General features: G+C 21.7%; 10 protein-coding genes across 10 annotated transcripts; 1 reads left to right on the top strand and 9 right to left on the bottom strand. All coding sequences in view use genetic code 6, as the record gives it.

The window, feature by feature from the left end:
• Nucleotides 1–214: 214 nt before the first annotated feature.
• Nucleotides 215–2,955, bottom strand: TTHERM_00523000 (Serine/Threonine kinase domain protein; the record flags this gene model as incomplete). Its single annotated transcript, XM_001014478.3, has 2 exons — nt 215–1,087; nt 1,987–2,955. The coding sequence occupies 2 exons, from the start codon at nt 2,953–2,955 to the stop codon at nt 215–217; spliced, it is 1,842 nt and encodes a 613-aa protein (XP_001014478.1).
• Nucleotides 2,956–5,065: 2,110 nt separating this feature from the next.
• On the bottom strand, nt 5,066–7,744 carry TTHERM_00523010 (CRAL TRIO domain protein; the record flags this gene model as incomplete). Its single annotated transcript, XM_001014479.3, has 8 exons — nt 5,066–5,100; nt 5,482–6,098; nt 6,220–6,533; nt 6,639–6,716; nt 7,088–7,174; nt 7,267–7,408; nt 7,461–7,602; nt 7,660–7,744. The coding sequence occupies 8 exons, from the start codon at nt 7,742–7,744 to the stop codon at nt 5,066–5,068; spliced, it is 1,500 nt and encodes a 499-aa protein (XP_001014479.2).
• Nucleotides 7,745–8,598: 854 nt separating this feature from the next.
• TTHERM_00523020 (hypothetical protein) lies at nt 8,599–10,683 on the bottom strand (the record flags this gene model as incomplete). Its single annotated transcript, XM_001014480.3, has 6 exons — nt 10,134–10,683; nt 9,860–10,034; nt 9,495–9,750; nt 9,242–9,445; nt 8,715–9,186; nt 8,599–8,657 (listed from the first exon to the last, which is right to left on the bottom strand). Exons 1-6 carry the CDS (start codon nt 10,549–10,551, stop codon nt 8,599–8,601), a joined length of 1,584 nt encoding a protein of 527 aa, XP_001014480.3. The 5' UTR covers nt 10,552–10,683.
• Nucleotides 10,684–11,332: 649 nt separating this feature from the next.
• TTHERM_00523030 (dephospho-CoA kinase) lies at nt 11,333–12,453 on the top strand. Its single transcript, XM_001014481.3, has 2 exons — nt 11,333–11,710; nt 11,769–12,453. The coding sequence occupies exons 1-2, from the start codon at nt 11,425–11,427 to the stop codon at nt 12,350–12,352; spliced, it is 870 nt and encodes a 289-aa protein (XP_001014481.3). The 5' UTR covers nt 11,333–11,424; the 3' UTR covers nt 12,353–12,453.
• A 560-nt stretch (nt 12,454–13,013) lies between these two features.
• On the bottom strand, nt 13,014–14,792 carry TTHERM_00523040 (alpha/beta fold hydrolase; the record flags this gene model as incomplete). Its single annotated transcript, XM_001014482.3, has 6 exons — nt 13,014–13,123; nt 13,188–13,324; nt 13,446–13,961; nt 14,232–14,349; nt 14,441–14,704; nt 14,759–14,792. The coding sequence occupies 6 exons, from the start codon at nt 14,790–14,792 to the stop codon at nt 13,014–13,016; spliced, it is 1,179 nt and encodes a 392-aa protein (XP_001014482.2).
• Nucleotides 14,793–15,112: 320 nt separating this feature from the next.
• On the bottom strand, nt 15,113–16,011 carry TTHERM_000523049 (transmembrane protein, putative; the record flags this gene model as incomplete). The annotated part of the gene is made up of 4 exons (XM_012797334.1): nt 15,929–16,011; nt 15,634–15,825; nt 15,518–15,577; nt 15,113–15,257 (listed from the first exon to the last, which is right to left on the bottom strand). The coding sequence occupies exons 2-4, from the start codon at nt 15,822–15,824 to the stop codon at nt 15,113–15,115; spliced, it is 396 nt and encodes a 131-aa protein (XP_012652788.1). The 5' UTR covers nt 15,825; nt 15,929–16,011.
• Nucleotides 16,012–17,059: 1,048 nt separating this feature from the next.
• TTHERM_00523050 (EF-hand pair protein) lies at nt 17,060–20,500 on the bottom strand (the record flags this gene model as incomplete). The annotated part of the gene is made up of 7 exons (XM_001014483.2): nt 17,060–17,209; nt 17,268–17,441; nt 17,498–17,600; nt 17,657–18,063; nt 18,115–19,843; nt 20,026–20,160; nt 20,220–20,500. The coding sequence occupies 7 exons, from the start codon at nt 20,498–20,500 to the stop codon at nt 17,060–17,062; spliced, it is 2,979 nt and encodes a 992-aa protein (XP_001014483.2).
• A 448-nt stretch (nt 20,501–20,948) lies between these two features.
• On the bottom strand, nt 20,949–22,815 carry TTHERM_000523058 (EF hand protein; the record flags this gene model as incomplete). Its single annotated transcript, XM_012797335.1, has 6 exons — nt 20,949–21,091; nt 21,142–21,576; nt 21,642–22,008; nt 22,061–22,213; nt 22,290–22,537; nt 22,599–22,815. 6 exons carry the CDS (start codon nt 22,813–22,815, stop codon nt 20,949–20,951), a joined length of 1,563 nt encoding a protein of 520 aa, XP_012652789.1.
• Nucleotides 22,816–24,173: 1,358 nt separating this feature from the next.
• TTHERM_00523059 (basal body centrin protein) lies at nt 24,174–25,053 on the bottom strand (the record flags this gene model as incomplete). Its single annotated transcript, XM_001470720.2, has 5 exons — nt 24,174–24,223; nt 24,289–24,480; nt 24,540–24,635; nt 24,755–24,854; nt 24,994–25,053. The coding sequence occupies 5 exons, from the start codon at nt 25,051–25,053 to the stop codon at nt 24,174–24,176; spliced, it is 498 nt and encodes a 165-aa protein (XP_001470770.2).
• A 1,013-nt stretch (nt 25,054–26,066) lies between these two features.
• Nucleotides 26,067–27,577, bottom strand: TTHERM_00523060 (EF hand protein; the record flags this gene model as incomplete). Its single annotated transcript, XM_001014484.3, has 6 exons — nt 26,067–26,328; nt 26,407–26,597; nt 26,666–26,999; nt 27,149–27,266; nt 27,311–27,448; nt 27,523–27,577. 6 exons carry the CDS (start codon nt 27,575–27,577, stop codon nt 26,067–26,069), a joined length of 1,098 nt encoding a protein of 365 aa, XP_001014484.3.
• Nucleotides 27,578–27,839: the final 262 nt, after the last annotated feature.

Genomic DNA, 27,839 nt, shown 5'->3' on the forward strand with positions numbered 1-27,839 from the left:
GTTAAGACAAATATTAAAAGAGTGATGAATGAATGAATGATTCAATGAATTAATGAGCGAGAGTGAATTTAACTATTTTAACTATTTCAGAAAAATGTTGTCATCAATAAATAATTATTTAAGTTATAAGTTTAAAACTTTTGCTGCTTTCTTTAGGATACAATTTATTATTTTTGTGTATTTTTTGTTTACTTCTTCACTCTCATCAAACATTTCATTTCTTTGCTATAGTAGATTTTCCATACTTTGCAGAGTTTGTTGGAGTACCTATAGTACCTGCAGATTTAGGAGAGTTAGAGGATTCATCGCATTTAGAAGGATTGTGCTTCATTGATTTTTCTATATTCATTTTGTTAACTGAATTGCAAACAGGAGAGTTTTCCTCACCAACATCACAATTTTCTTCGTATTCATCATCTCTACCTTTTCTTTCTTCGTTACCACCAAATTATGAGGTGTGATAACTGTTTTTGATCAATGTTGCCTTGAATAGTGAATTGTTGTTAGATTTACGGCTAGAGGGAGTGCCGGTCATATTTTAATCTATACTGTCTGATCTTCCTTTATTAAAGATACTTGCACCAGGACCTGAAGAAGTATTTTTTCTTTCAAGATTAGTGATAGATGAGTTAGAGTAAGTTGAGAGAGATCCGATAGTATTCACATTACCATTGATTGGTAATTTTCCAGTTGAGTGTAAAGCTAAAGATCCAATCATTTCTTAAGAGTCTAACTATTTGTTACGAACATTAGCTAAGAATTCTACTTCATAAGATCCCAAGTTGCCACAAGAAATATCGCCAGGTTAATATTCTCCATCGAGATGCAAGAAAGGATGTTATAAGCATTAAGTAGCTGAAAATCTGTGTTCAGGACGAGCATCTAACATTTTTTTGAGTAAATCTTTGGCAGCATTAGAAATTTTTTCAAACTCTGGTAAATCATATCTAATTTCGCAAGCCTTATTTGCTCTTAGAATCTACTTATAGTCCTTTCCTTAGAATGGCTACTTTCCTACTAATAAGAGATAGAATATTATACCAGCAGAGAAAATATCGCACTAAGTAGTGTAAAAAGGATCACCTTCCTAATATTTTAAAAAATAATTTGCATTAATTAAAATAGATTAAAAACAAAACAATATAAGAATTAAAATGTCTATTTGTTATCAAAATTTATTGTTAATAAATAAAAATTGCTTTTGTTTGTTTATTTTAGTTACTTATTAGAAAAATAAGTCAGTTGTAGATAAATAAATAGCTATTTAAATATTTAAACTATATTTTGCTTGACTATAATTACTTAATTTTTTATTCATTCATTCATTATTTTATTTATTTATTTTTAGATATTTTTTTAAAAAAGTTTATTTCAAATTCCTTAATTATTTTTAATTAGTTTAAAAAAAAAATTTGACTCATTCATTATTTAAATAATTAGATAGATCTACCTATTTTTTATTAATGCTAAATATTAAATTGTTCTTCCATTTTTAACTTCAGCTAAATTATATTTTAAACTATAAACCTAAAGCTGATTTTAAAATGTTTTTTTATTAGATGGTATGATATGGCTATACTATTTATTATATAGAACCTAATTTAAATAATTATGATGACTAAATAATTTAAGAATAAGCGCTTGATTGGTATCTTTGATTGTTTTTGGTGTATTTAGCAACTCAATAAAAAAACTATTAAATCCTAAATAATGAACAATAAATTGTAAGATTTTAGGTTTATAATATAGATACATCTAATTTTTAATCTTTGTAGCATTTTAAATAAGTAGAAATTAAATATAATTTACTGCATAAGTTATGATTGCTGGCAAAAAATTAGCAAAATGATGCAATTTAATTTGATTTTTATAATTTTTAGGAAATAATGTTAAAATAGAATTAAAAATAAACTGGTTTTCTTATATTGATTATTAAATTGATAAGATGATGTGACTTGTTTAGTTTAAAAATCATTATTTATTTACCTTGTAAAGGAGAACTTCAGGAGCTACAAAACCAGGAGTACCGCAACGTTTAAACAAAATATTAGGAATATCTATACGAGTAGCAAGACCAAAATCAGCAACGACAATTTCAGAATCAGATTATTTTGACTTTAAAAGGAGATTTTCTGGCTTTAAATCTCTATGCATGATATTCTTCTAATGGAGATGCTCTAAGGCTAAAATAAGATTACGTATTAGGACACGGAGCTCCTTTTCATTTATAGATCCTTTTTCACGAATACGATGAAGTAATTCACCACCATTCAAGAGATCAACAACAAAGTAAATGGAGTTAGTGGTTTCGTATACTTCATAAAGACGGATTAAATGATCATTGTTCAATTAACGCATAATCGAAATTTCATTTATTAAGGACTCTTTACCTTTGTGCTAATTTTGCATGAATTCTTTATTGAAGGCTTTAATTGCATATTAGATATTTTATGACTTCTTTGTTGCAAGATAGACTTTAGCAAAAGAACCTTTACCAATCATCTTGGTTACAATAAACTCTTCATGAAAAGTACTTTAAATACAACGATAGATAAGGACATTTTTCCAATTCTTGTAGAGTAAGTTATCATTTGTGTAGAATTCAATTGATTTGCCGTTACGGGAAAGACGGAATCCATGAACATTATTAGGATTACTGTCCAAGCTTGTGTCTATAGTTTTAGCATCCTAAACCTCTATCAAGAGGTCCATCTTAACGCAAGTTAAATCCATAAAACCACAAAGTACTTCATTTTTTTTAACTTAATAGAGTCCTTCTTCAGTGAGAACGTAGTAGATTTGCTTAGATTTACCTACTTTCTTTGATCTCTTATAAAATTGATTGCATAAATAAACAGTTTCAAGGTTGCTAACAGTCTTATTGCCGGGTACTGGATCCCAGATTTTCTTTTGTAATTTTCCATAATCGTCGTCAAAAAATGATGCAGGCTTCATCTTAAATATAATTAAATAATTTCAATAATTAGTGTGATTGATAATGTAAAAATCTAAATGTCGTAGTTAAATTCTTTATATTTGAAGAAGAAAGGAAAATAAGTTACTCTATAGTTGGTATTTCTTCTGTTTGTATTATTTATAAGAGGTTGGTTATTTCAATTTTCTTCTTTTTCTCTAAAACTAAGTTATTTAATTCCTTTTCTTTTTCGGTTTTTACAAAGTGAGTTGTCTCTCTCTTTTCTTTTTATTTTTTTCTTTTTCTGCTTCTTTCAAGTTGTTGGTAAACTAAATATTTATTTTAATTTTTTTATAGTTTTTTTTACTTATTTTTTCGCTTGTCCTTTTTATTTGAATATAATTAAAAACTTTATTAATTTATATAAATTTCCCTCTCAGAATAAATAAATTATCTTAAACTTGCTTACGTACCCATATTAGATTATTGTTTATAACTTAATGTGATGTTTATTTACAATCTTAAGAATTCTTTCAATTTTTTTTTTGCTTTCATTAAAATGATAAGATTGTTATTTGAGTTAGCACTTTAAATTTATCAGAGCAGATGATGGTTAATCTCTTCACTTAAATTAGTTTTAAATATTTATTTGTTCTATTGAAATTTATATGATTTTTATATTTCAAATCTTATTGGCAGACAAAATAGAAAGCCAATTTTTTTTTTTTTTCAAGCTAATACTCTAGGAACTGATTCGCTTATTCTAGTTTAAAAAAATATTTAAATATTTTGTTTGTATGTTTTTTCACGTAAAAAAGACAATCGTTTAATTTATTTTTATATTACTCATAAAATTGTGATTATTCAAGTTATTAAAGATTTAAATTTGTAAAATATATTTCAATTAAAAATATATTAATTACTACTAATTACTTATTTAAATACATTAAAATATAAAATTCCACTTAAAAGATGTTCTATACAGTAATATTTGTACAATAATATGATATTAAATGAAGTGCTAAGTCATAATGTAAGATAAAGTAAGTTGGAGTATTTTTGTTTAAAGCCACTATTTTTTCTTCCAGTAAAATTAAATTATTAAAAAAAAATTAAGTTTTTTTTGGAGCAAATCAAAAAAATCTTACAATCATATTTTAATTTAGAAATCTGTAAATTATTAAAGTGTAAAATATATTATAGTACATACTAGCTATCAATTTTTTTATTCATTTATGATTAAAACTAAGTTAAATTGGTAATCATATTAAATTTCATGCATATAATTGTAACTAAGTTTAAATTTTTTAGATTTTGTAAGAAATTGAGGTAAAAAAGTTTAATTAACTTCAATTTTTTTATGATAAAAAAGTTAATAAGATCGATGACCAATTTTATGAAAAAGATTTGTAAAAAAACATAATCAAATCATTAATTAATTTATTTTTTTGGGGTACTCTAGAATTTTAATTCCTTTAATACAATCAAATTAAATAAAACACATAATTATTTCTTTTTTCTTTTAGAAACAAAAAAATCCTATTTATTGAAGATAAATACATACATATCCTTCTATTTGTCTTCTATCTTTATTTGTTAATTATTTTATTTATTGCATTAATATTTTTGTTTAAAATAATCCTAGCTGCTTAGGATAAATTTAATTTTATCAATTTACACATAATAAATTTGTTTTAATTTAATTAATTTTAGGTAGGCACTTATCTTAGAAAAATGAAGAGATAAATATTAAAATTATCAAAATGCATGCATACAGTATATAAAATTAAATATAAATATATTTATAAAAATGGTAATTAATTTATTTGTTTATTTAATTATTTGAGAATAATAAATTTTGAAAAATAGCTGAAATTATATTTTTTAATTAATTTATTTATTTAACTTTGCACATTTTTTAATTAATGATTAAGATTAATTGAACTAGAATTTTTTTCTCTATTTGTTTAAAAGTGCAAAATTATTGCTATAAAAATATGATGATTTTTTATTTTATTCAGATTATTTTTTAATTTCGCTATTTAGCTTTTAGAGAGTAAGAAGGCTCAGTAGGTTTTATTTTTAGTAACTATAAAATGTATGAGTTTAGTTAATTAAGATAAATAATTTAATGATATTTTTTTAAATCGTTCATTATCTAAAAATTTCTGAATTCATTTTATGTTCTAATTTATACAAATAAAATTTAAAAAAGAATTTAACACACAAATATTTATCTAATCTCTCTCTTTCACTCTATATTGACAAGTGCCTTGATATTCATTTGTAAAAACACACTCAAAATAAAACATCTTTTTTTTAAATTTGTGCTCTATTTTTACTTAGTTAATTAGCATCATGAAAATATTGTATTTAAAAGTAAAAAAAAAACAAAATAATTAAATTATATTATTCCTTAACACTCTTAACTTTCCTTGATAGGACAAGTCAGGCATGAAGGAAGTATGATTACAAAATTTTTGTGAAATTACTGAAATATGCACTTTGTTTTCCATATTGCGAATAGAAAGATTATTAAGAAATATTTTAATTAAATTAATTATTACGCTTAACTATAACCAGATTTATTGAAGGTTCATCGCCAACTTTCTCAATGTATGTTTCATGAGCTACAGAGACATTATCTGCCATATTTGATGTTACATGTGATTGATCTTAATTAACCCATCCCATTTTATTTTAGTTTGATTGCTTTTCATCGTTATCTTCATCGAACTCTTCAATTTAATTTTTTGAAAGATCTTCTTTACCAAATTGGGCTAATGAAGATTTTGGAGGCTTATACTACACACTTTTATGCATATTTTATATATTACTATTATTTTAAGATTAATTTCCTGAATTTTATATATCACTGACAATATTTAGGGATCTTTAAATATCAAAATTCTTTTTATGTTCATAGTTTCTTTAAGGAGTTTAAACATCTTATAATTCCCTAGTGCTAAAAATTTCATTTTTTTTCTTAGTAAAACTGATGAGATTTATACTTTCAGGATTGACTTAATTGTTTTCTTCAGATCCTTCTATATACTCTTTTAAAGTAACATTTCTTTTCAATAATCCTGATTTATATTATTTGTTATATTCATCTTTGCTTTGAAAAATACTATGAAGATTTTCTTCAATCAATTAGTATTAATTGCTGATAACTTTAGGAGGCCTTTAATTTTAAAAAATAATTTGTTTACTATTATTTACTTTAATTATAGAAAAATCAATTTAATTATAAAATTCATTCATTCCTTTAAATATCTTACAATAATTTAAATTAATTAATTTACCAATAATTTTAATTTACAGGCTTTGAATCACCATTATAAGTGCTTTCTATTTATGATTTGTGACAATGAGTAAAAAGTGGTTTAGGATTACCGTTATTGTAAAAACTTATCTTTTTAATGGTAGCTTCTTCTAAGAATCCCTTTATAATTTTATAAGGGATAAAAATAGATGAAGGGGTATTGACTACATAGGTTGCAAACATTCTGCTACGATAATTTGAAGAGAGATATCCCATGATTTACTTAAGTCCATTTATAGGTAGACTTGATAACCCAATATTACCAAGATCTAAAATAACAACCCAGTTTTCAATCTAATTTATATTTTTTAATGTGTTTTATAATATTTATAAACGCTTTTGCTTGTTTGATTTTATATTAATTGTTACATACAAAAAATTATATGTAAATAAAAATACCTAACCAGGAAGCATCATGTTGTTTAATATAAACTCAAAGAAATAAGTCATACTATCTAATATAAGTTGAATCTTTATCTATTTTAAATTAATTAATGAGTTGATTATTAATAGTTATTATTAAGTGTTACAATTAAATTATAAATTTGCCTTTCTAGTTAAAAATTTTTTTATTTTGCTATTCTAGGTTGTATATTTTGATTAATTAAAGTAATATAAAACTAAATTAAAAAATTAATCAACGAGTGGTAGGTAATAAATCCTTCTTATTCAAACAATTAAATAAAATCTATATTCACTTAATTTTATTTAGTATTTACAATTTTTATTATCTTCTATTTCTTAAATTTATATACTCATAAAAAATTAGTTGTTTTTTAGGTAGCATGAATCATATTTATAACTAAAATTTATTTATCTATTATCTAAAAAAAATCTAAACTGCTTACATTTTTAAAATTTAATCTCTTCACATTAATCACTAAAACAGGTCTAAATCTATTATCTCTACCATGAACATAGAATGCACCAGTTTCCTTTTTATGTATAAAATTTTTTATGCTTAGTAATCACTCACAAAAAATAAAAATTTTTAAGTTGTTATGATAATATGCACTAAATTATCTACCAAAAATTGTTTGACTTCATCTGTAAATTTTGGAGGGAGAGCTTGAGATCTCCATTCTTAATGAGTTTCCATTGTCTTTAATGTTTTTTCATACTTAAACTAATTTGCATACAAAAACCTAAGCTTTTTAGCATTATCCCACCTATTTTTTATCAAAAAATTAATATTAATGACTGTGCATATTTTAATTTTACCATTCAATCAACTTAGCCTATTTTTATTTTACATATTATTCAAAATCCTACAGCTGCTACATTTCATATTTATCAAACTCAATTTAACCTTCAAATATTCTTCTCAACCCTGATTTTCCATCCCCAACTTTTATTTCCTATGCTATATATATTAATTAAACATTTTTATATCAAACCATATTTAAATAAGTGATTATACGTTATGGAAAGTATAAAAAGGCTTCTTCAGGAATCAGAGGATAATCTGCTTTCGATATCATTACCATAGATTGTTAAATACTCATTATTATTATTAAATTTTTAAAAAATTGATTAGAATCCTATTTATTATAATAATTTATTTATGATTAATTGTTTTTTTACAAAACTAATTACTTATTTTTTAATAACTAGCAATATTAAACACTAAAAAAAATTAAATAAATATAAACTATGAACCTAATTAGAATTACAAGTACTGATTACTCAAAATTAAATATTTGTAAATTCTTTTTTGTTCTTTCAAAAACAATCTACCTTTTGACAATTACTTTGTATACCTTTAACAAAATGTTAGATTTACAATAAAAGTAGAAAAAAATTTATATTTACATAGTTTTTTCTTATCAAAATAAAGCCAAATTATCTTTCTAAATAATTTTGATGTTACCTTTTAATTAATAGATTAAATACAGTAGATTCTCGTTAATTAAGGACCAGTTTAATTAAGGACTTTTTGAGTGGTATTTTAATTATTTTAGTGGATGACTTTTTCAGTTTTTATGATTAAAAAAGTAATAATAAAACAGGCAAAGGTTTATAAATAAATTGACTTTTTAGTATTTTTGAAGTACAAAATACCTAATTAATCATTTAATTAGAAAAATTTTAATTGATTAAATTTATAACTTTAAAAATAGACTAAAGATAAATTAAATAAAAAATTAATTTGATAAAGTGTTTTTAAAAAAATAAATTTGTTAAGCTTTTCTAAAAATATAGAGAAAAATTCAGCAAATTTTACTTAAATTTTGTTATTTCTTAAGTATTTTAGTTATAAAATGAAAACTGTATACATAGGAGATATTATTATTAAATTAGTTAATTAAAAGTAATTATTTTTTAGAGTTTGATATTAAATTATATTTAAATGATAGAATCAGTAGTTGTAAGATATATTTGAAGTACTTCCCTTTCTATAATTTCTTTATGTTTTTCCTATTTTTAAATTTATAACAATATTAATCTAAAGAGAAGATAATTGATTGATTTTACTCACAATTGAAGCTGGAATAGGAGTTGCTGAACCAAATAATTAATTTATTTATAAAAGATAAGGTGCATTATCTGTTTTTAACCTTTATGGGTAAGGACTATTTCTCTATGTTGATTAAGATCTTATTTTGTTTAACGTATTTTAATTTTATATTTTAAAGCGATCTAGATTTTACTCTTATCTTTCGAAAATCAATTTGTCGTTTGGATCTCTAACTCTAAATAATTCTTGATGATCATTATAAACCATGTTTTCTTTAAGTAAATTTTATGCCTTTTTCGTCTCTGTAATGTGCTTATTATTTAATTCTAGAAGCAAAGCTTTATTTTTAGTAAGTAAAGTTTAAGCATCAATATCTCTTTATTTTAGCTATAACTATCTATCTTATTCTATTTTATGTACAAGTCCCTACAAAGCTATTTCTTGTTATTTTCTTAAAGTATTTACTTTATTCTCTACCGTTTCTTACATCTTTTTAAAGAAAAAAATGGATATTAAATCAAGATACAAAAATGGTAATTAATACCTATATTTCATACTGTTGTTTTTCTATTTCTTCTAGTTGATCAGCTTTTACTTTTATTTTTTCTGCTTCTGGATAGTTTTTTAGTTTAACTAACATTTGCTCTTTATATCTTAAATCAAGCAAATGCTTAGAAAATTTTTATTTTAAAGCTAGTTCTTACTTCACTTACTAGTAATATTACTCTAATTCTTATTGGTGCCTCTCCTTTTTATAAAAAATGTTATTATAACTTTTTCAGAGTTTTGAACAATACTTCTAAAGTTGCAACAGTATCCTTGGAAGTCTAATCGTACTCCCTAAGAAATTATTCCCAAGCTCTATCAAATTCATAAAGTTACTAAGATTATAACTTTGTAACTTTAAGGAGTTCATCATCTTAAATATATCTAAGATTATCAATTTGCTTGTTTTATTCGTTACTTCTAAGCTAGAGGATTTTAAGATGTGCTCTATATGCCTCTTTATAGTTTCCTTCTTTCTCCTAAAGCTTTCTATAATTATCTAATTTCCTTAAGATATACAAGAAAATGTTATGTAGTGTCAAACAATTTTGTAATTTTATGCAAAATTAATTAATTATATATATCTTATAAAATTAAAGCATCAACAATTTTTTACTTTATAAGATCAATGACTTTTTAATCTGGTTTTATAATAATTTTATCTTCATCTGCTAAGTCTTTATTCATTTATTCTATTTTATCTATTTCTAACTCTGTAATAATTTCTAAAAGTTCTTCAAAATTAAAATATCCTGGGCGAGAGAAAACATCTTATGCAAATACCTTTTCAACTATTTTTTGATAATAATAAGAGCTTTTTAAAATCAATAATATGTTTATTTCAATTAATGACATTAAATAAATAGTGCTTAAAAAGAGTAAACAATTACTATTTTTTGATGAGAGAGAAAGCTAAGCTAATATTTCATAAAGATACTTTTATTCAACGTATCCTGATCTTTTAACATCATATGTTCTGAATATATCTAAAAATTGACTAATTGTTTTTTCGTCCATATCTATTTAATAAGAACCAAATTCATCAGTAAAAACAGAAACTTAAGGCTGTATTGACATGTTTTTTTGAATCTAGGTACTTTATTAAGGAGTTGACACCGTATTACTAAATTTTTTAATTTCTGGTAACCATCTTTCTTGCTTTGTGCTACTAAATTAAGCTTTTGATGAGGCCCTTATTGATTTCCTTAAGGGACTTAATGTAGATGTACGCCTAGAGGAATCATAGTAAATATCACCATTTGCTTATATTTTTATATCATTTTAATTTAATCTACCTAGTGTATTCATGATTTTATTAAAGAATTTATATTATATGACTGATTTATCTATAGAATATTATCTAAGGATGTTTATAAAAACTAAAAATCTAAGTAACTACTTATTATTTCCAATATTTAATTTTGTAAGGCTAATTATTATATTGATTTAACAAATTTCCAGTTTAAATTAATAAATTTTTTCTTCAATTCACTTTTATTAATAGAATAAATAAGCAAATACCTTTAATTAAATACCATAAAAATAAATATTATTGTAAATGAATTATAACATTTGATAAATAATAACTTAATAATCACTGCTTTTAATATAAATATATGGTTAATATTGAGTTATAAATTTTAATCTTAAAATATTTAACACAAATTCTTTTTGTTAAATAAATATCAAAGTATTTTTTTGTTCAAAATTTATTTTTAAAAAAAAGGACTGATCTATCTTTAAGCTAAACCATATCTTAAAAAAATTAAATTTATCATAAAACACTCTAATCGAAATATGCAGTGGAGTGTTAAGTTTGATTAAATAAATAAATATTTTACTTCTATTTATTAATTTATTTTATTTTTATGAAATTAGATTTATTCTAATTAAAAAATTAATTTAATTCTTAAAATCTTAAAATGGATTGATTAAATTTTTTTAATAAAAAATGTATTAATTATTCTTTCATTTTCGTTTTATATATTTTTAAATAATAATCAACAAACAAGCTTATTTTTTTATTTAAATATTTTTATTTGATATTTATAAAGATTTGATTTTTATTTTCGTTTTTAAAAGATAATCAAATTAATTAGATTAAATTTTCTATTTGCTATTTAAATATTAATTCTAGAAATCAGTAAAACTTATAAAAAAACACACAGCTTTAAGTAAAAAATGACAGAAACAACTCTGCTTGATTATGTAGAATTAGCAGTTTATCCAATTTATTTGATATGCTCAAGCTTAATAAGCTTTTTAGTTATATTTAATTAGAGAAAGATAAAAAAAAGATTTAAAATAGATTTGATGATAACTTTTATGATAATCTATATTTCAAACTTTTTTATAACATATTTTAATTTTCAGCTCTTAAACATGTATATCAGAGTAGGTTTGCCTATGTCCGTAATCTTTTTATCAATCTACATTTAAAGCAAAATTACAATTATTGGATTAACTGGTAATTTATTTAAAGGTATAATTGCTTTCTTTTTTAATTCTACTCTTTATTAAATTAGGAGGAATAGCATGTGGAAAATCCGCAGTAGGAAATTATTTCAAAGATTTTTTAAAGCTCTCAATTATAGATTGTGATATATTATCAAGGAGAGTTGTTGAAGTTGGAAAACCAGCTTATAATAAGTTGAAGGAAAGATATGGAAATAAAATTTTGTAAGAGAATGGAGAAATAGATAGAGCTGAATTAGGAAAACTTGTATTTAATAATCCAGCTATCCGCAAGCATGTTACACAAACAACAGGATGGTACATAATGCTAGAAATTTTAAAGGAAATTTACTAAATTGGATTTGTAAAAAAAGAAAATGTTATGTTGCTAGATGCTCCAATTCTATATGAAACGAAATACCTAGAGTACATTTGCCACCCAATAATAGTTGTTTTCTTATCATAGGAGTAACTTCAAATAGAAAGGCTAGTTAAACGTGATAAAATAAGTGAAGAAGAAGCATTAAAGAAAATAAAGTCTTAAATGCCTATTAGCAAAAAAATAGAAAAGGCTGATATAACAATATGCAATGATGGAACAATAGAGGATATGAAGAAATAAGTGAATAGAATATTACCTTAATTGGTTTAATGAAAAATACTAATTGAAATGTATGTTAAAAATAAGTTTACATTCATTTGTAAAAATGTTAATAATAATAGAAAATTTATTATTGTATTAATGAAAAAAGTTTCTTTTGATTTATTAATTAAAATAAATTATGATTTATTAATTTTATTTAAATTATTAAAATATTTTTAAAAATAGTAGTAATAAATTTATATAAAAATAATAATTTAAATAAATGATCTGATTGATAATTAAATATTATATTAATTCATAGTTTCTAATTTAAATATATTTTGTAAACAAATTTAAATTTTTAAAAAATACTTTTGGATAAAATTTATATACTGCAGATCCTTCACTAAGGGTCAATATATTATGGACCGTTTTTTAGAAATTATGGAGTATTTAAAAGAATAGTTACAATATATTATAGATTGAATATGTAACTATATAATAAGGATTTACAGTAAATTTGCTTGTCCATTATATATTTTTACTTATTAATTATATCAATCAAAGTTTTATTATGAAAATTTTGTGATAAATTACAGACCTGAAATATAAAGAAATATAATTACAATTAATATAAAGTTGAGTTTATTTATTAATATAGTAGTAAATATTATTTTTTCTTGTAGAGTTAGGTTCATTAAAAATTTATAAATACAAAATGATTAAACTATTTTCACAGTTAAGAGCATGAATAATCTGTCAAAGCATTTAAAAATTCAAGAGTTGGTTTCATGTACCATCTCTTTGGAGTGAAAATACCTTCGAACCAGCCAACATGGCCACCTTTTAATTATAAAGGTAAATTTAATTATAAAATTTTAAAAAAATTATTTTTTGATTTATTTACCGCATTTTGTGACTAAAAGCATAACGTTTTAATTTATCTCTGAGATATTGAAAGGAATAGTTGAATGATGAATACAAGGATCATCTTTTGAATTCAAGCATAGGAGAGGAATTTTAACATTCTTCAATTAATTTATACTTTTGTAATAATTATAAAAATTTAAATTAAAGCTAGTGGATAAGTTAAGTGACGAAGATTACATCACCTTTACCCAAAAATAAAAAATAATGATTAAAAATTAATTTAAGAATTAATTACCAGCTTAAATCTTCATAATAATCAAAAATAGATTTGTGACCATACAAATGCTTAGAAAAGTGTTCATCGAATTCTGTTGTATTAACAGCCTTTAATGCCTTCTCTAAGTTGATATTTATATGAGGTGGAGGGTTTTACAATAAGCTTTATCTCATTTTAAGAACAGTTTAGCGACTCTCTACTAGATATTTATCAAAAGTTGGTCTTAGAGTAGCAAATGCTTATTTAATATCAAAAGGATTTCCTACTGATACTGCTCCCTTGAATGGATTATTATTTTTATGGCTTCCCAGGTACTTTACTAATGTATTAGCACCAAATGAATGTCCTACAGCATAAAAATTATATCCAGAAAAATCTTTCTATATTTATGAGAGAGTTTTTTCAAAATCTACTTCTATTGAGTAGTAACCTTCTCTCGGGAATATTCTACCCTTGTCTTCGTAATTATTATAAAGTCTATCATTATACAAGACAACAGTGTAACCTTCTTTTAATGCTTCTGCTGTCATGTTTCTATAAATATTGAATTATTTGAATTAATTAATGTAAATCAAAATACATAAAATTGGTTTTGCTTGAATACTTATTTTTTAAATAAATATTATGAAGAATTAATTTCTGAATTTCTTAGAGTTTTTTTAAATAAACTCAATTAAAGAGAGGATTTTTTAAATAATAGAAAGATTGCTTGCTGGTTATGAATGGAGGGGGATTTTATAAATTAGAAGATTAATAATATAGACAACTCAAGCTGAAACTCAAAAAATTAAATTTTAAACATACTCAACGTAAGGTTCTTGAGATGAAGCTGTGATTCCTAGAAGTATAACAAGACAATTATTTTTATTTTTCTCTCTTTTTTCAATAGGTACAATAGTTTCATCTTGCAATTTAGCTACATCTATTTGATATATATAAATAGGTAAAAGTATTGAATTAGATTAAAAAAAAGTTTTAGTTGAATTTAGGACTAAGTAGAAATAAATTTTTACCATAGCGTAACTCGCCATAATCACCAAAATCGATATATTTTTTTTCATAATTTATTTTTTCATGTCTAAATTATGATTTAGATCCAAAGATAGCTTATAAAATGCCATACCCAAGATAAGGAGTGGGAAGGAAATACCCTTTTTTAATCTCATTACATTTGTTTTTGATAAATTAATTTAATTTAGTGTCCGAATAGTAGAGCTCAAAATTAGAGTTTATTTATGGATAAACTATAGCGGCTCCTAAACCAAATGCCAATAAACCTACATATATGAAATATTTTTTAGTTTTAGAGATTAGAAAAATTAAAATGTTACTTTTTCTGTTTAAAAAATTCTTGATGTTGTTCATTATATTTTTATCTCCCAAATAGTAATTCTTTTTAATTCAATTAATTATCTAATTTTTGTTTCAAAATTATTTATTTAATTAATTACTTATCTTGCTTTAACATTGTATAAATTAAATATGCAGAGCGAATACATATGATAGTATGCAAAACCATTTGTTAAGAGGGTAATATAATAGATAATAACCTTTAATCATTTAATAGAGTTTAAATTAATATCAAAATAATAATTTGTATGAAATTTATTGGTAAATTACTTAATTAATTTAATTTAGCAAACTACACGTATCAAAATCAAAAATAGAAAAACAAATATTTCTTTTCAATTATTCTTTTTAATTTTTTTCTACTAATTTTGTTATTTTTTTGACGAATTATTACTTTCGTTTGATACAACGTCTTATTTCTTGTCATCAATTTCATCATTTTATTATAGAGTATTTCCAGAAACAACAAATCTCTTGAAACTATTTAATATCATACAATTATGAATAAGGTTTAAATTTTATGAAAAATTGTGTAAGAATTCTTTTATATATATCTATTAAAAGTATATCCCATTTGTATTTATTTATTTATATATTTTCTTTTACTATCTCTTTTACTTGAAAAACTAATAAAGAAGTTTGAAATTATACTTTTATATTTAATTGAAATATTGTTTAATCATCTGTCTGTCTACTTTATATTTTATACTAAAATATTTTAAATTTTAATTTTTGCTTACTTTAATAATGCGACAAAGAGGCCAAAATCTATTCCAGTTAAAATCCAGAAATGAATTGAGCTTTGTTTAAAAAAAATTTTAAATTTAAAATATATGGCTACATTAATAATTTTTACAATTTAGGATCAAGAGTTAAAGCAAAGTAGGGGAAAATAACCATTCCAAAGCCAGTAATATAAATGAGCCATATTAGTAATTTTTAAATACTAGGAATCATGGAATCAAAGCTATTCTATTGCTATTATTATTACTCTAATTCTGAAATCTAAGATTACCAATTAATATCCTTTAAATCTTTTTTACTCATTCTAAAATTTATAAAAAGAAAAATAAAGCATCCGAAATATAGAATATTAGGTTATTGATTGAAGTGGTTAGCATGTAACTAATTGATAAAAATAAATATCTTACTTTTAATAGAAATTTGTTTCAAAACAGATTGATAGATAGATAGATTTTAAAATTCTAAATATTAACTTTAACTTTGAATAAATATATGTAAATATTTAATATAAATTTGTTAATTAATAAAATTAATAAATATTTTAACTTCATAAATATTTAATTAATTCTTCAGAATTAATTTTAATCAGATTATCATATCTCCTTTATTTTTTTTATTTTTAAAAAATAAATCTAAATATTATTCTTTTCTTTCAAATTTATAATTTTAAATTGATTTATTTATAAAAATTAATTTTAAATAACTTATTTTTTAAAAATAAAAATGTTAACTAATTTAAAAGAATAGAGTTTATTGTTTCATATATATTTCCGAAGTAATTTGAAGATAAATTTTAAGAAGAATCAATTAGTAATAAATATACAAAAATATTTTATAATAAATACAGCTATATAGTATATAGATAGATCGATAGATATTTACAATTATTTATGTTTTCTTATTTACAAATATGTCATTGTAATGGTTAGCATGTATCTAATTGATAAAAATAAAAATCTTACTTTGAATAGAAATTTGTTTCAAAACAGATTGATAGATAGATTTTAAAATTCTATTTATTTTTTAACTTTGAAAAAATATGTATTTAATATAAAATTATTAATTAATAAAATTAATAAATATTTTAACTTCATAAATATTTAATTAATTCTTAAGAATTAATTTTAATAAGATTATCTATCATATCTCCTTTATTTTTTTTTACTTTTAAAAATTAAATCTAAATATATTTCTTTTCTTTCAAATTTATAATTTTAAATTGATTTACCAATAAAAATTAATTTTAAATAACTTTTTTAAAAATAAAAATTTTAACTAATTAATAGGAACAGAGTATATTGTTTCATGTATATTTCCGAAGTAATTTGAAGATAACTTTTAATAATAATCAATTAGTAATAAATATACAAAAATATTTTATAATAAATACAACTATATTATATAGATCGATAGATAGATATTTACAATTATTTATATTTTCTTATTTACAAATATTTTTCCTATTTATGTTTAATTATTTCACTTAATTAATTAATAAATTTTTATATACCTATTTTAAAAAATACTAAAATCCTATTTCAATATATTTTATTTGATTTAGGAGAAAGCTCTTGTACGAACTCTCCAAATGATATCTAGTTATCTCTATCTAGATCAAATCTTTGAACTAGCATTTTAAGTTCTTTATCGCTACAAAATACATTATTTTTTTCAAAGAAATGTTAAAGCTATTTTTAAAATATATTTTTTAGTATTTAGGATTATTTTTTAAAAATAAAAAATTACCTCGGCTTAGTTAATAAATCCATCTTAATCCTAATCTATCATCCCAAAACTTTCTTAAAAGCTAAAATTCCTATGCTACTTTAATGAATATCTAATTTACTCAACTAGCTATTCAGACTCTATTAGGATCAAAAACAATTCCTTCAATAACTTCATAGTTTCAAAAGAATAAACCTAGATATTTGTGTTGATTTCGTGTAAACATTTTTTATTTAAAACTAAATAATTACTTCATCTATTTGGATATCTCCCTCTAAGTAGCTTTCTCTTTTATTCAATAACTTTGCATATTCACTTTGCTTTGGAGTAATAGCTTCAGCAATATCTGTAAACCTGTACATTTTAAAAATTTTTGAATAAGACAAATCAATTATTATTTATTTATTTACCTTAGCTGTCCATCGTTATCTAAATCGTATCTTCTCATCAATAGATAAATATCATTTATTGATGTCTAAATGTTTATTTTTTTAAGAAAGTCTTCTAAGTTTAATGAGCTGATAAATCCTTTCTAAGTTTTATCAAGTATTTTATAAATATCACCTAACTTGAAATCAGGACGTAATGCTAGATCTTATCTGGATCTTTCAGATTTCTTTTCTGTTTAGATTATGTCTAAAAAATATGTTATCAATTAATCCTCTATTTGCAAGCTATAGTTGTTTCTTTTATTATTTGATTAAGTCAAGTTCTACTTTTAGCTGGTTGAGAAATTTTATTTTTTATATAAATCACTTCTATCTAATTCTCTATCTTTAGTAGCACTTAAATGATTGCTTATTGGACTTCTCGTATTCTATAATTTATTTTTTAATTACTTTCAATATTTAAATTTTTTTTAAATTACTTTTGATGTTTCTCTCAAGTCTATTGGTGATGTATAGGAGGGTTTATCATATTTATTTGTTTGGCTGTATGATAATTTAGAATAAGGAGATTTTTAAAGAGTTTTATGTTGTAGCTCACGATCATTTTAAGCTTTATTGTTTTCTAAAATTGGATTTCTATAATTTTAAGATAATTAAGAGTATTATAAAGTATTTTTTTCATCGTAATTGTCGTATCTTTTAGGGGTGGAATATTTTTGACTGAGTACTGGTGATCTTTCAGCAAAACTTGCAGTTTTTTTTTAAGAATAATTAGTAGGTTATGGATGTGAATGTTAGTTATAAAGATCCATACTTTTATCTATGCTTTTAATATAACTAGAAGGTCTATTTGCTCTATTTTTTTCTATATTTTACTCAATACTTGCATATCTTTTTTCATCTTAAATTTTTTATTTCAAGTATCTTTCGTACTCAATTTATTCTTAAATGGCTTTTTCTTCATCAATAAGCCTCTTTTCTCTGTCTTCTTTTTCTTACTACTATTTAAGCTTTTCTAATTAATTAATTTTTTTCTCTCTTTCTAACTCTTATAATCTCTACTCTTTTTCAAGTTAGATGATCTTTCTTTATTTTTCTTCATATTCTTTGTTGTAAAAATCTGCTTATTCTATAACATATTTTCTTTCATTTTCTGCTTACTTTTGTTATCTCTCCTTTTCTCTTTGTTTTAAATCACTCTCAAACTTTAGCTTTTAAAGTTCCCTTTCACGAAGTATTTATTGTTGCTTTATTTGATTTTCCTTTTCAATTTATCTCATTTACTACTCTCTTTCTATAGCCTTCATTTTTTATATCTAATATTCATATTCTTCTTATTCTCTTGCTCTTCTTAACTTTTCTTCTTAATCTATTGTTTTTAGTTTTTCTTATAACAGTATTTTCTATTTTTCTTCTTCTATAGCTCTTTCTTTTTCAAATATCTCTCTTGCTTAAATATAAGGATCACTTCTTACATCTTTAGATGATTCTCTTATTTTATTTCTCATAAGATAGCTTGGATCATCTTTATAATCAGAATTTCTAGAAGCATATTAAGATTATATTTAATCTAACTCTCTAGAATAATTTAATTCATTTCTCAATAAATTTTTTTCAATTTCCATTTTGTTAGTTGAATTCTTAAGTATTGATTTCGCAGGAGAATGTTTAAAGCCAGTTGAGGTTCTAAAACGAGAATTTTCTCTAACAGGGGAATTTTAAAATTCGCTATTATAATTTTAATAGTTTTTTGCTCTAGATGGTGATAAAATTTAGACATTTTTTTTTGAGCTAGAAAGCTAATTTGCTTTTTTCTTTATGCTACTGTTTGGAGTAAATTGCTAGCTTATTTTTCTTTCACCAATAGGAGATTTAGAAACTTTTCTAAAAGGAGATGCAATTATTTAATGCTCATGAGGATTACGTCTTTCTGCCTTTTCAAGAGTTTCTTATTTTGATATTCCATAAAAAAAATCTTCATAAGAAATATAGCCATCTTAGTCAAAGTCAAGTCTTCTATGCAAAGAAATAATTTCGTCTTCATAAGAAACTAAACCGTTTTTTCTAAAAAAAGCATAAAAATCCCTTCCATCAAGCATCTTTTTATTATTAACATCAAGAGTATTAAAGCAATCGGCTACACTAAAATCATATCTTGTTTCAAGTAAGGCTTTCTTTTCTATAATAGCTATGTTACATTGTATTTCCCTAATAAAAAAACAACATAAATGCATCATCAAACAAAGATCAGAAATGAATAAAATTTAAAAAAACAAACTAAAACTGTTTTTGATGCTCAAAAACGAAGCCTTTAACACTTTATAAAAGTCTTACTAATAATAATAAATGTATAGTTTTTTCACTATAAATGTAAAAAATAATTTAATTACCTATCAATTAATTTAGATAAAGTGTATTCCACATCACAGGATAATTTTTCATTGCTTTTTATTTCTAAAGGAGGTCTCTAAGAGACTTATTCTCTTAAAGATTAATTGTCATAAGGTAAAACTGCTCTTAAAAACCTATTTACATTATATTTTACATAAATAAACAATTGATTTAAAATTTGATATAATAGTACTCAGTATAGGAAATCTTAGTATCTTGATCGATATCATATGCTTTGATAAATAAATCACACTCTTATAAAGAATGAGGGAATCCGTTTTCGCTCAAAAAATCTTTTATGTCATAACTATTTATGAATTTTTTTCTTTACTAATCTATTCTACGAAAAGCTGAATAAGGCTCAAAGGAGTCCTATTCTCCAAGTAACTGACGAACTACTTCTACTTATTTTTCTCCCTTTGCTATTTCAAAGAGAAGCTCACATAAAAAGCTTTAAGTCTTTTAAGAAATCATATAAAATGTTTATTATAGAATGTAAAACTAATGCTTTTAAATTGAATTTATTTATTTATCTATTAGAATAGTAATGCTTTTTGCTTAATTTGAAATTTTTTATTATTATTTTTTATTATAAGATATTTACTTTTTATAATATAAAACAATTCAAAACATGCTTGTTAGTCTAAAATACCAATAATTTTTATTTGTTATTATAATTTAATAATCTTTTTTGTGTTTAAATTCGTTAAATTTCAAAATGAATCTATGGGTAAGAATAATAAAAATATAAGAATTAGTTAATTAGCATATTTGAAGCTAAAATACAAAACAGAAAGCATGCAAATAAACAAATAAATAAATTAAAAAAACACTGACTAAATAAAAAGGGATGTTTTTAATTTTTATTTGAGTCGATCACCAATTTAAAATAATTTTTATTTTGAACTATTTATTTACAAAATCATTTATATTGTGATTCCAAATGTTTTACAACTTTTAAAGAATACTACTTCATTTTTTCCTTATCATTTGGATCTCTAGGCAGTACTGCATTTCTTACCTAAGGTTTCTTCTAAAAGTCTTATACATAATATAAAAACTCTCCTATTAGAATAAAAAATATTTAATTTGTAATATTTAAAGAACTATTTTACTTTTCAAGACAAACTTTTACAATTTATCTAGCTTTTATTTATATTCCTATTATTTTTGTAATTAAGCTTTCATTTATTCACTAATTTCAATTTCTTCTGCTTCTTTTGCCTTCTAAATTGATTTTTTCTTTAAGGATTTTATTATTTCACTTTATTTTTCTGCATTAGCAACTTTCAAAATTGACTTTTTATTTTACTTCTCTTCTATAGTATTTTTTTCATCAATTCTTATATCAGTTTATTTAAGTTCTGAATCTTTTTATTTCACAGGTTGCTTGTTTACAAAAGCTTCTTATTCCTCTTCTTCTATTTCTTCATCATCTTAGTTATTTTATTCATTTTCTTCATCTGACTCATCATCTATATCTTCTTCCTCATATTCAATATCTTCCATTTACACAATTCTTTTTTTGTTAACTTACTTTTTAGCTTATTCTTTTATTTTATTTAAAAGAAGATGTGTTAAGAAGATTGATTAAAGTTAATTTATAATATTTTACTTTCTTTTTCATATATTTCTTGTAAATTTTTTCTTTGATTTTAAATTAAATGTTATTTAATTTCTGTTTTTTTCTCCTTAGCAACAGAAACAGCTCCTTCTGCTGCTAGTTCTTCTTTATTATCACCAGATTCTGCTTGCTCAATTTCCATTTAAATTGGCTTATTATCAGAAATTTACTAATTAACCTCTACATCTTCTTAATATTTTATACGTTTTTAGCTCTTTTTATTTGATTAAGGTGCTACTGCCTCTTCATCTTATTTATTTAAAGACTTCAAAGGAGTTTTTCCTTTTTTAGAAGGAGTTTTAAATGACTATTTCTTTTCATCTTCAATGTCTTCTTTTTCGAGAGGGACCTGCTCTTTCTTTATATTTATGAGTAAATTTTTAAATGATTTTAATGAATTGCATTTAAACCTTTTAAGCTTGCTTTTTGTGCTGTTCTTATAGTAGCTTTTATTATTGTCTAGCTTATTCTTCTTAAACTTGGAATTATTATATCTTATATGATTAAGTAAGGGAAATCCATATGTCATTTCCTTGCTGCATAATCAAATTTTATGAGTGTTTCTTTTTTATAAAATATAATTTAATCTTTAAATATAATAAGCAAATATTGTTCTTATAAAGATAAGAATTTATCTACTTTAACTAATTGTTTTTTGATGATAAAAGATTTTTCATAAATTTCTTATTTTTTTTTGTTATTTTCCATATCAAAGATTTTAAATCTTGCATTAACTGGTTCATTGCTTTAATAGCTAGATTCTCCAATCAAATCTTCTTAATTTGGACTCAATTAGATATCTTATGCAAACATCGTGAATATCAATTTTTAAGTATTAGTTTCAAACTCTGGTTTTACAATACCTTACGAAATAGTCACTAACTTATCTTTAAAATTAATTTAATAGCATGTAATAGTAGTAAATATAAATATTCAAATAACAATTACCTTTACAATGCTCAAAAAAATCTTATTAACCTGTATTCAATTCATAAATTAATCCTTTTTAATCACATATTGTAATACCATCATCTTAAACTCTCATCTAAAAATTACTAATAACATATTCTTTATCAATACTAATAGAAAATTATTCTATCATTTTAGGTAAGCAAGCTTCTAAATCGATAAGCTCATTCTAAGCTTACAAATTTTCTTAATCCATTTTAATTTTAATATCTTTACAAACTATAAAAAGTGCTACAATCTCTACTTATTGATAATCTTATAATCAAAAGATAAGTAAAAATTTAATTATCAATATTTATTAACTTTAGATCCTTTTTTAAATATAAAATATTAGGAGCGAAAAGTGATCATGCATTTTATAAAAATACTAGTTCTTATTTGATTAAAAATTGTATTTAAATTCTTTTAATAGAATATACATTATCTTTATGATAAAATTAAATTTTTAATTAATATCTTAATTTAAATAAATAATAAATTATTTTAATACCTAATATTTTTATTTTATCCAAAAAAATAGATTTAATTAATACTAAAATTAATTAGCTAACATATTTTAGAATGAATAATAAATAAATGTAATATCTCAATATTTAATTCATAACTATTATCAAATTAACAAATAATGAATTTTTTTAATTTTTAACCAAAACGAAAAATTTATTAGAAATTCTATTATGATACTATTAAATTCTTAATTTTAATATCTTAATTTCAATAAATAATAAATTATTTTAGTACCTAATATTTTTATTTTATCTAAAAAAATAGATTTAATTAATACTAAAATTAATTAACTAACATATTTTAGAATAAATAAAATATAAATGTAATATCTCAATATTTAATTCATAACGACTATCAAATTAAAAAATAATGAGCTTTTTTTATTTTTAACTTAAATGAAAGATTTATTAGATTTTCTATTTATGATACAATTAAATTATTAATTAATATTTAATTTCAATAAATAATAAATTATTTTCCTAATATTTTTTTTTGCTTCAAAAAAATAGATTTAATTAATACTAAAATTGATTAACTAACATATTTTAGAATGAATAATATATAAATGTATTATCTAAATTTTTAATTCGTAACGACTACTAATAAACAAATAATGAATTTTTTATTTTTAACTAAAATTAAAAATTAATTAGAAAATTCTATTTATGATACAATTAAATTTTTAATTTTAACATCTTAATTTCAATAAATGATAAATTATTTTAGTACCTAATCTTTTTTTGTTTCAAAAAAATAGATTTAATTAATACTTAAATTATTTAAGTAACTTATTTTAGTATGAATAAAATATAAATGTAAAATCTAAATACTTAATTCATAACGACTATCAAATTAAAAAATAAAGAATTTTTTTATTTTTAATTAAAATGAATTTAGAAATGATAATTATAATATAATTAACTTGATTTCCAAAAATCAAATGAAACTAAAATATATTTATAATATAACTGCAAGAAAATAGTTTTATAATAAAATCATTAATTATTAATTTATTTATTTTATATACTTTTTTACAAATAAATTGGCTCAATATATGCTTGTTTATTTCATTATACTTAAAAATTCTTCTTCTGAAACTATTTAAATAAAAAGATTTATTTATTTAATAAAATATAAATAATTTATTGCTAATTAAACTTACTTTATCCATCTTAATCTCTATCAAATTCATCAATCATAGCTTGCAATTCTTCATCAGTCAACTATTCTCCTAATTCTCTAGCTACTCTCTTAAGATTTCTTAAAGAGATTTTTCCAGTATTATCTTCATCAAATAATTTAAAAGCTTTTAATATTTCTTCAGTGGGATCTCTTTCATTATATTTTTGAGTCACTTTTTAATTTTGAAAATTTTTATTTTTATGTGTCATAAAAATTAATAATTCTTATTACTAATTTCTACGAAGTCATTATATTCAATTCTACCAGTTTCATCCTTGTCGTATTCTCTAATTAATGAAACAACTTCAGTTTTTCTGACATCAAATCCTATTAATATTTTAAAAGAAATTTAACCTATCAACTCTAATAATATTTATGCTCTTAATTTGTTAAACATTAAAATAAAATCTAATGCTGAAATCCATATATATTTAAATATAAATTACCTAATGCTCTCATAACAACTTTTAATTCATGGTAATCGATAGTTCCAGTCTTTTCAGTGTCAAATAAATCAAAAGCTTCTTTTATTTCTTGTCTTTATTCCTATATGACATTATAATTATTTAGAACTTCTATTTATGAATTAAATCTCAATTGCATTTTTTAAAAAATTCATTTATGAAAATTAGTTTTATTATAAAGCTGTTTGAATTAAACATATTTATTTATTATTTTTAATTACTTCAGTTAATTCTTATTTGAGTTTTCTTTTCATTTTATTAGCTTTTGGAGAGTAATTCATTTTTTAACTTTAAATAGAGATAGTGATAATATCGAATTTTTATTAGTTAATTATTTCCTTTTATATTTTTTATTTAAAAAACTATATTAAATTTCAAAAATTTTTGTGAGCATTTAAAAATGTATGATTTTTATAAATATCTTAAAAAAAATCAATATAGTCTTTTAATTTTGAAATTATTCATCATTAATCAAAGATTGATCACTGGCAAAATTTTAAAAATATCTTCAATCATTTAATTTAATATTGAAAATTTATAGTTTTTAAAATTTCAAAATAATATTTTAGAGCTGAATTATTTGCAATAATCTTTAATACTAATTTTTATTATCATTTTTAATTGCTTAAAATAATTTATATATATAAGTAAAAATATAACAACAAATTTTAGCATTAACATTTTGTATAAATATTAAAATACAAAATATCAATTAATAAAAATTAGCATTAACATTCTATATAAATATTAAAATACAAACAATCAAATAATAAAAAAATAATATTTTAAATTGAATAATATTTTATTTAATTGATATTTAAAAATATTGCTAAATTTTTAAAAAATGTTTAGTTCTGAGAAGGAATTTTATTTTTATTTTTAATTTATTTATATCTATTAAAAATACTTTTAGAATTATGATTATATAATAAAGGAAACTATTTGAATTTATTAAAAGTTAAAAAAATTCATTCATTAATGTTTTAATTCTAACATTTTAGCATAAATTACATTTCTTTTCTTTATCATTAATCTATTAACCTTTTCTTGCTCTGATTTGAATAGAAAAATGTTTTTACATTAAGATATTTTGATGATATTCAAATACTTCAAATAGTCTAATTAACTTTTTAAAAATACATTTCTCAATAAAATAATATTTAATTAAAATTAGATTTGATTTAATGTGAATTATATTTTTATAATACATTTAATTTACTTTATTCTTAAATTAAATTTTTTTTCAAACATGGATAACTAATTCTATAAATTGATAAATATTTATATGGTCAATTCAAAAGATTTAGCATACATTACAATTTTTTTCTTTATCTATATTCTAATCTTTTCTAGCTCTAATTGCAGAGTTTTCTCTAATATTATCTAAATTGCTATCTAAACGAGAATCTCTGACATCATAAATTTACTTTTATCTCTACATCATCAGATTATTGTCTGTGATTTTTTATTCTATTTCTTCAATAATTTAGTGAGCATTTTCTATTTCTTAGTCTATTTCTTTTATTTTTTAGGTTAAATTCTTTTCTTCTGTTACCCTAATAGCATTTTAAAATATATGTTGATTAACTATAAATACTAAATAAATAAATAAAGTAAATTGATTAATTAAATACTTTTGCTTATATTCCTCATCGATTTCTTTTATTTATTTCATCATGCTATTAATTTCAGTATCTATTTTATCTATTTTTAATAAATAGTCTTTGTTTTCCTTTTTAAGATCTGTATCCTCCATTTCTGCTTTTTCAATCTTCTTTAATATTTCATTCTTTTAATCTTCAAACTGTTTCTTTTTTTGTTCTTCCTATTTAAATAAATAATTATTGTTTAGGCAATTAAAGATAAACTTCATTTAATATTTATTGGTTTTACCTATGACTATATTCTACTTATTTCGTCTTATTATTTTTTTATTTTTTCTAAAATATCTTTTTGTTATTTTTCTAACCTTTATGTAACTTCATCATATTGATCCTTCTTTTACTAGAATGAAAAGTTTATTTGCCACTTCAGATATTTATCTTCACAAATGTCACATATTTTCTTAAAATTTTTTTTTTCATATTCACTTTCTCCTCCAGATGTATTCAATATAGTACTATTATTTTGATTATTTATTGACTTGTTATTGCTTGTGTTTAGCTTTGAGGGATCTTCTCTCTTTTTTTTAGAATGGTCTTTGCAAACTGGATACCCACAAAAGTAACTTTTATTTTAAGAAATTAAAATTCTAAAAAACGAACCTCAACAACATTTTATTCTAAAAATAGGATTAAAAACTGCTTAAATTCTTCATATTTTAAATTTTAAATTCTAAATATAAACATATGATGAGCTAATCTATAATTAAATTACCACTGAAACTTCCTATTAGTTATAGAATTAAATTTGCATTCACATTTGATACACTTTTAAGGTAGAGTTTAGTCTAACGTCTTTAACTCGTCATCTCCCAAGATCCTTTTAAATATTGCTGATAAAAAAATTGCATAATCTAGTGAATTAAAATTTTTGTACGGTCATTAAAGTTAATCTAATCAGGATCTTCTAAACTCCTTCTATCTTGTTAGAAATCCTTCATTTATTTATCTATCACTGATTCTGTTAGATGATAATCATCTCCTCCTAAAGAGGTTCCTCTTTCTGACATAGATTCTATTCATGTTAGAAAATAGAACATTAATTATTTACAGTTAAGCGTTTAAATAGTAGAAGAATAAAAAATAAACCTTTTTCATCAAAGGTAACTTCTTTTAGACCTGAATTATAAGAATATGATTCCATCTTTAAGCTATGCTTTCTAAATACTTTGGTAATTTATTTAAAACTAAAATCTTAAGTAAAAAATTTAATATTTACAATTATAATTAAATTTCTTCTATTACCAATAATTGTTAGCAATAATAAAAGTAATTCTTAGTAAATTCTTAAAATCTGATTAACTACTAAAAAAATACATTTAGCAATACTCTTATTAAATTATTAAAGCATTTGATTTAATTAATAATAAAAAGTGGGGTTGGGGTTGGGGGTTGGGGTTGGGGTT

This window comes from Tetrahymena thermophila (assembly GCF_000189635.1).
Source record: "Tetrahymena thermophila SB210 genomic scaffold scf_8254664, whole genome shotgun sequence".
Lineage (NCBI taxonomy): Eukaryota > Ciliophora > Oligohymenophorea > Hymenostomatida > Tetrahymenidae > Tetrahymena > Tetrahymena thermophila.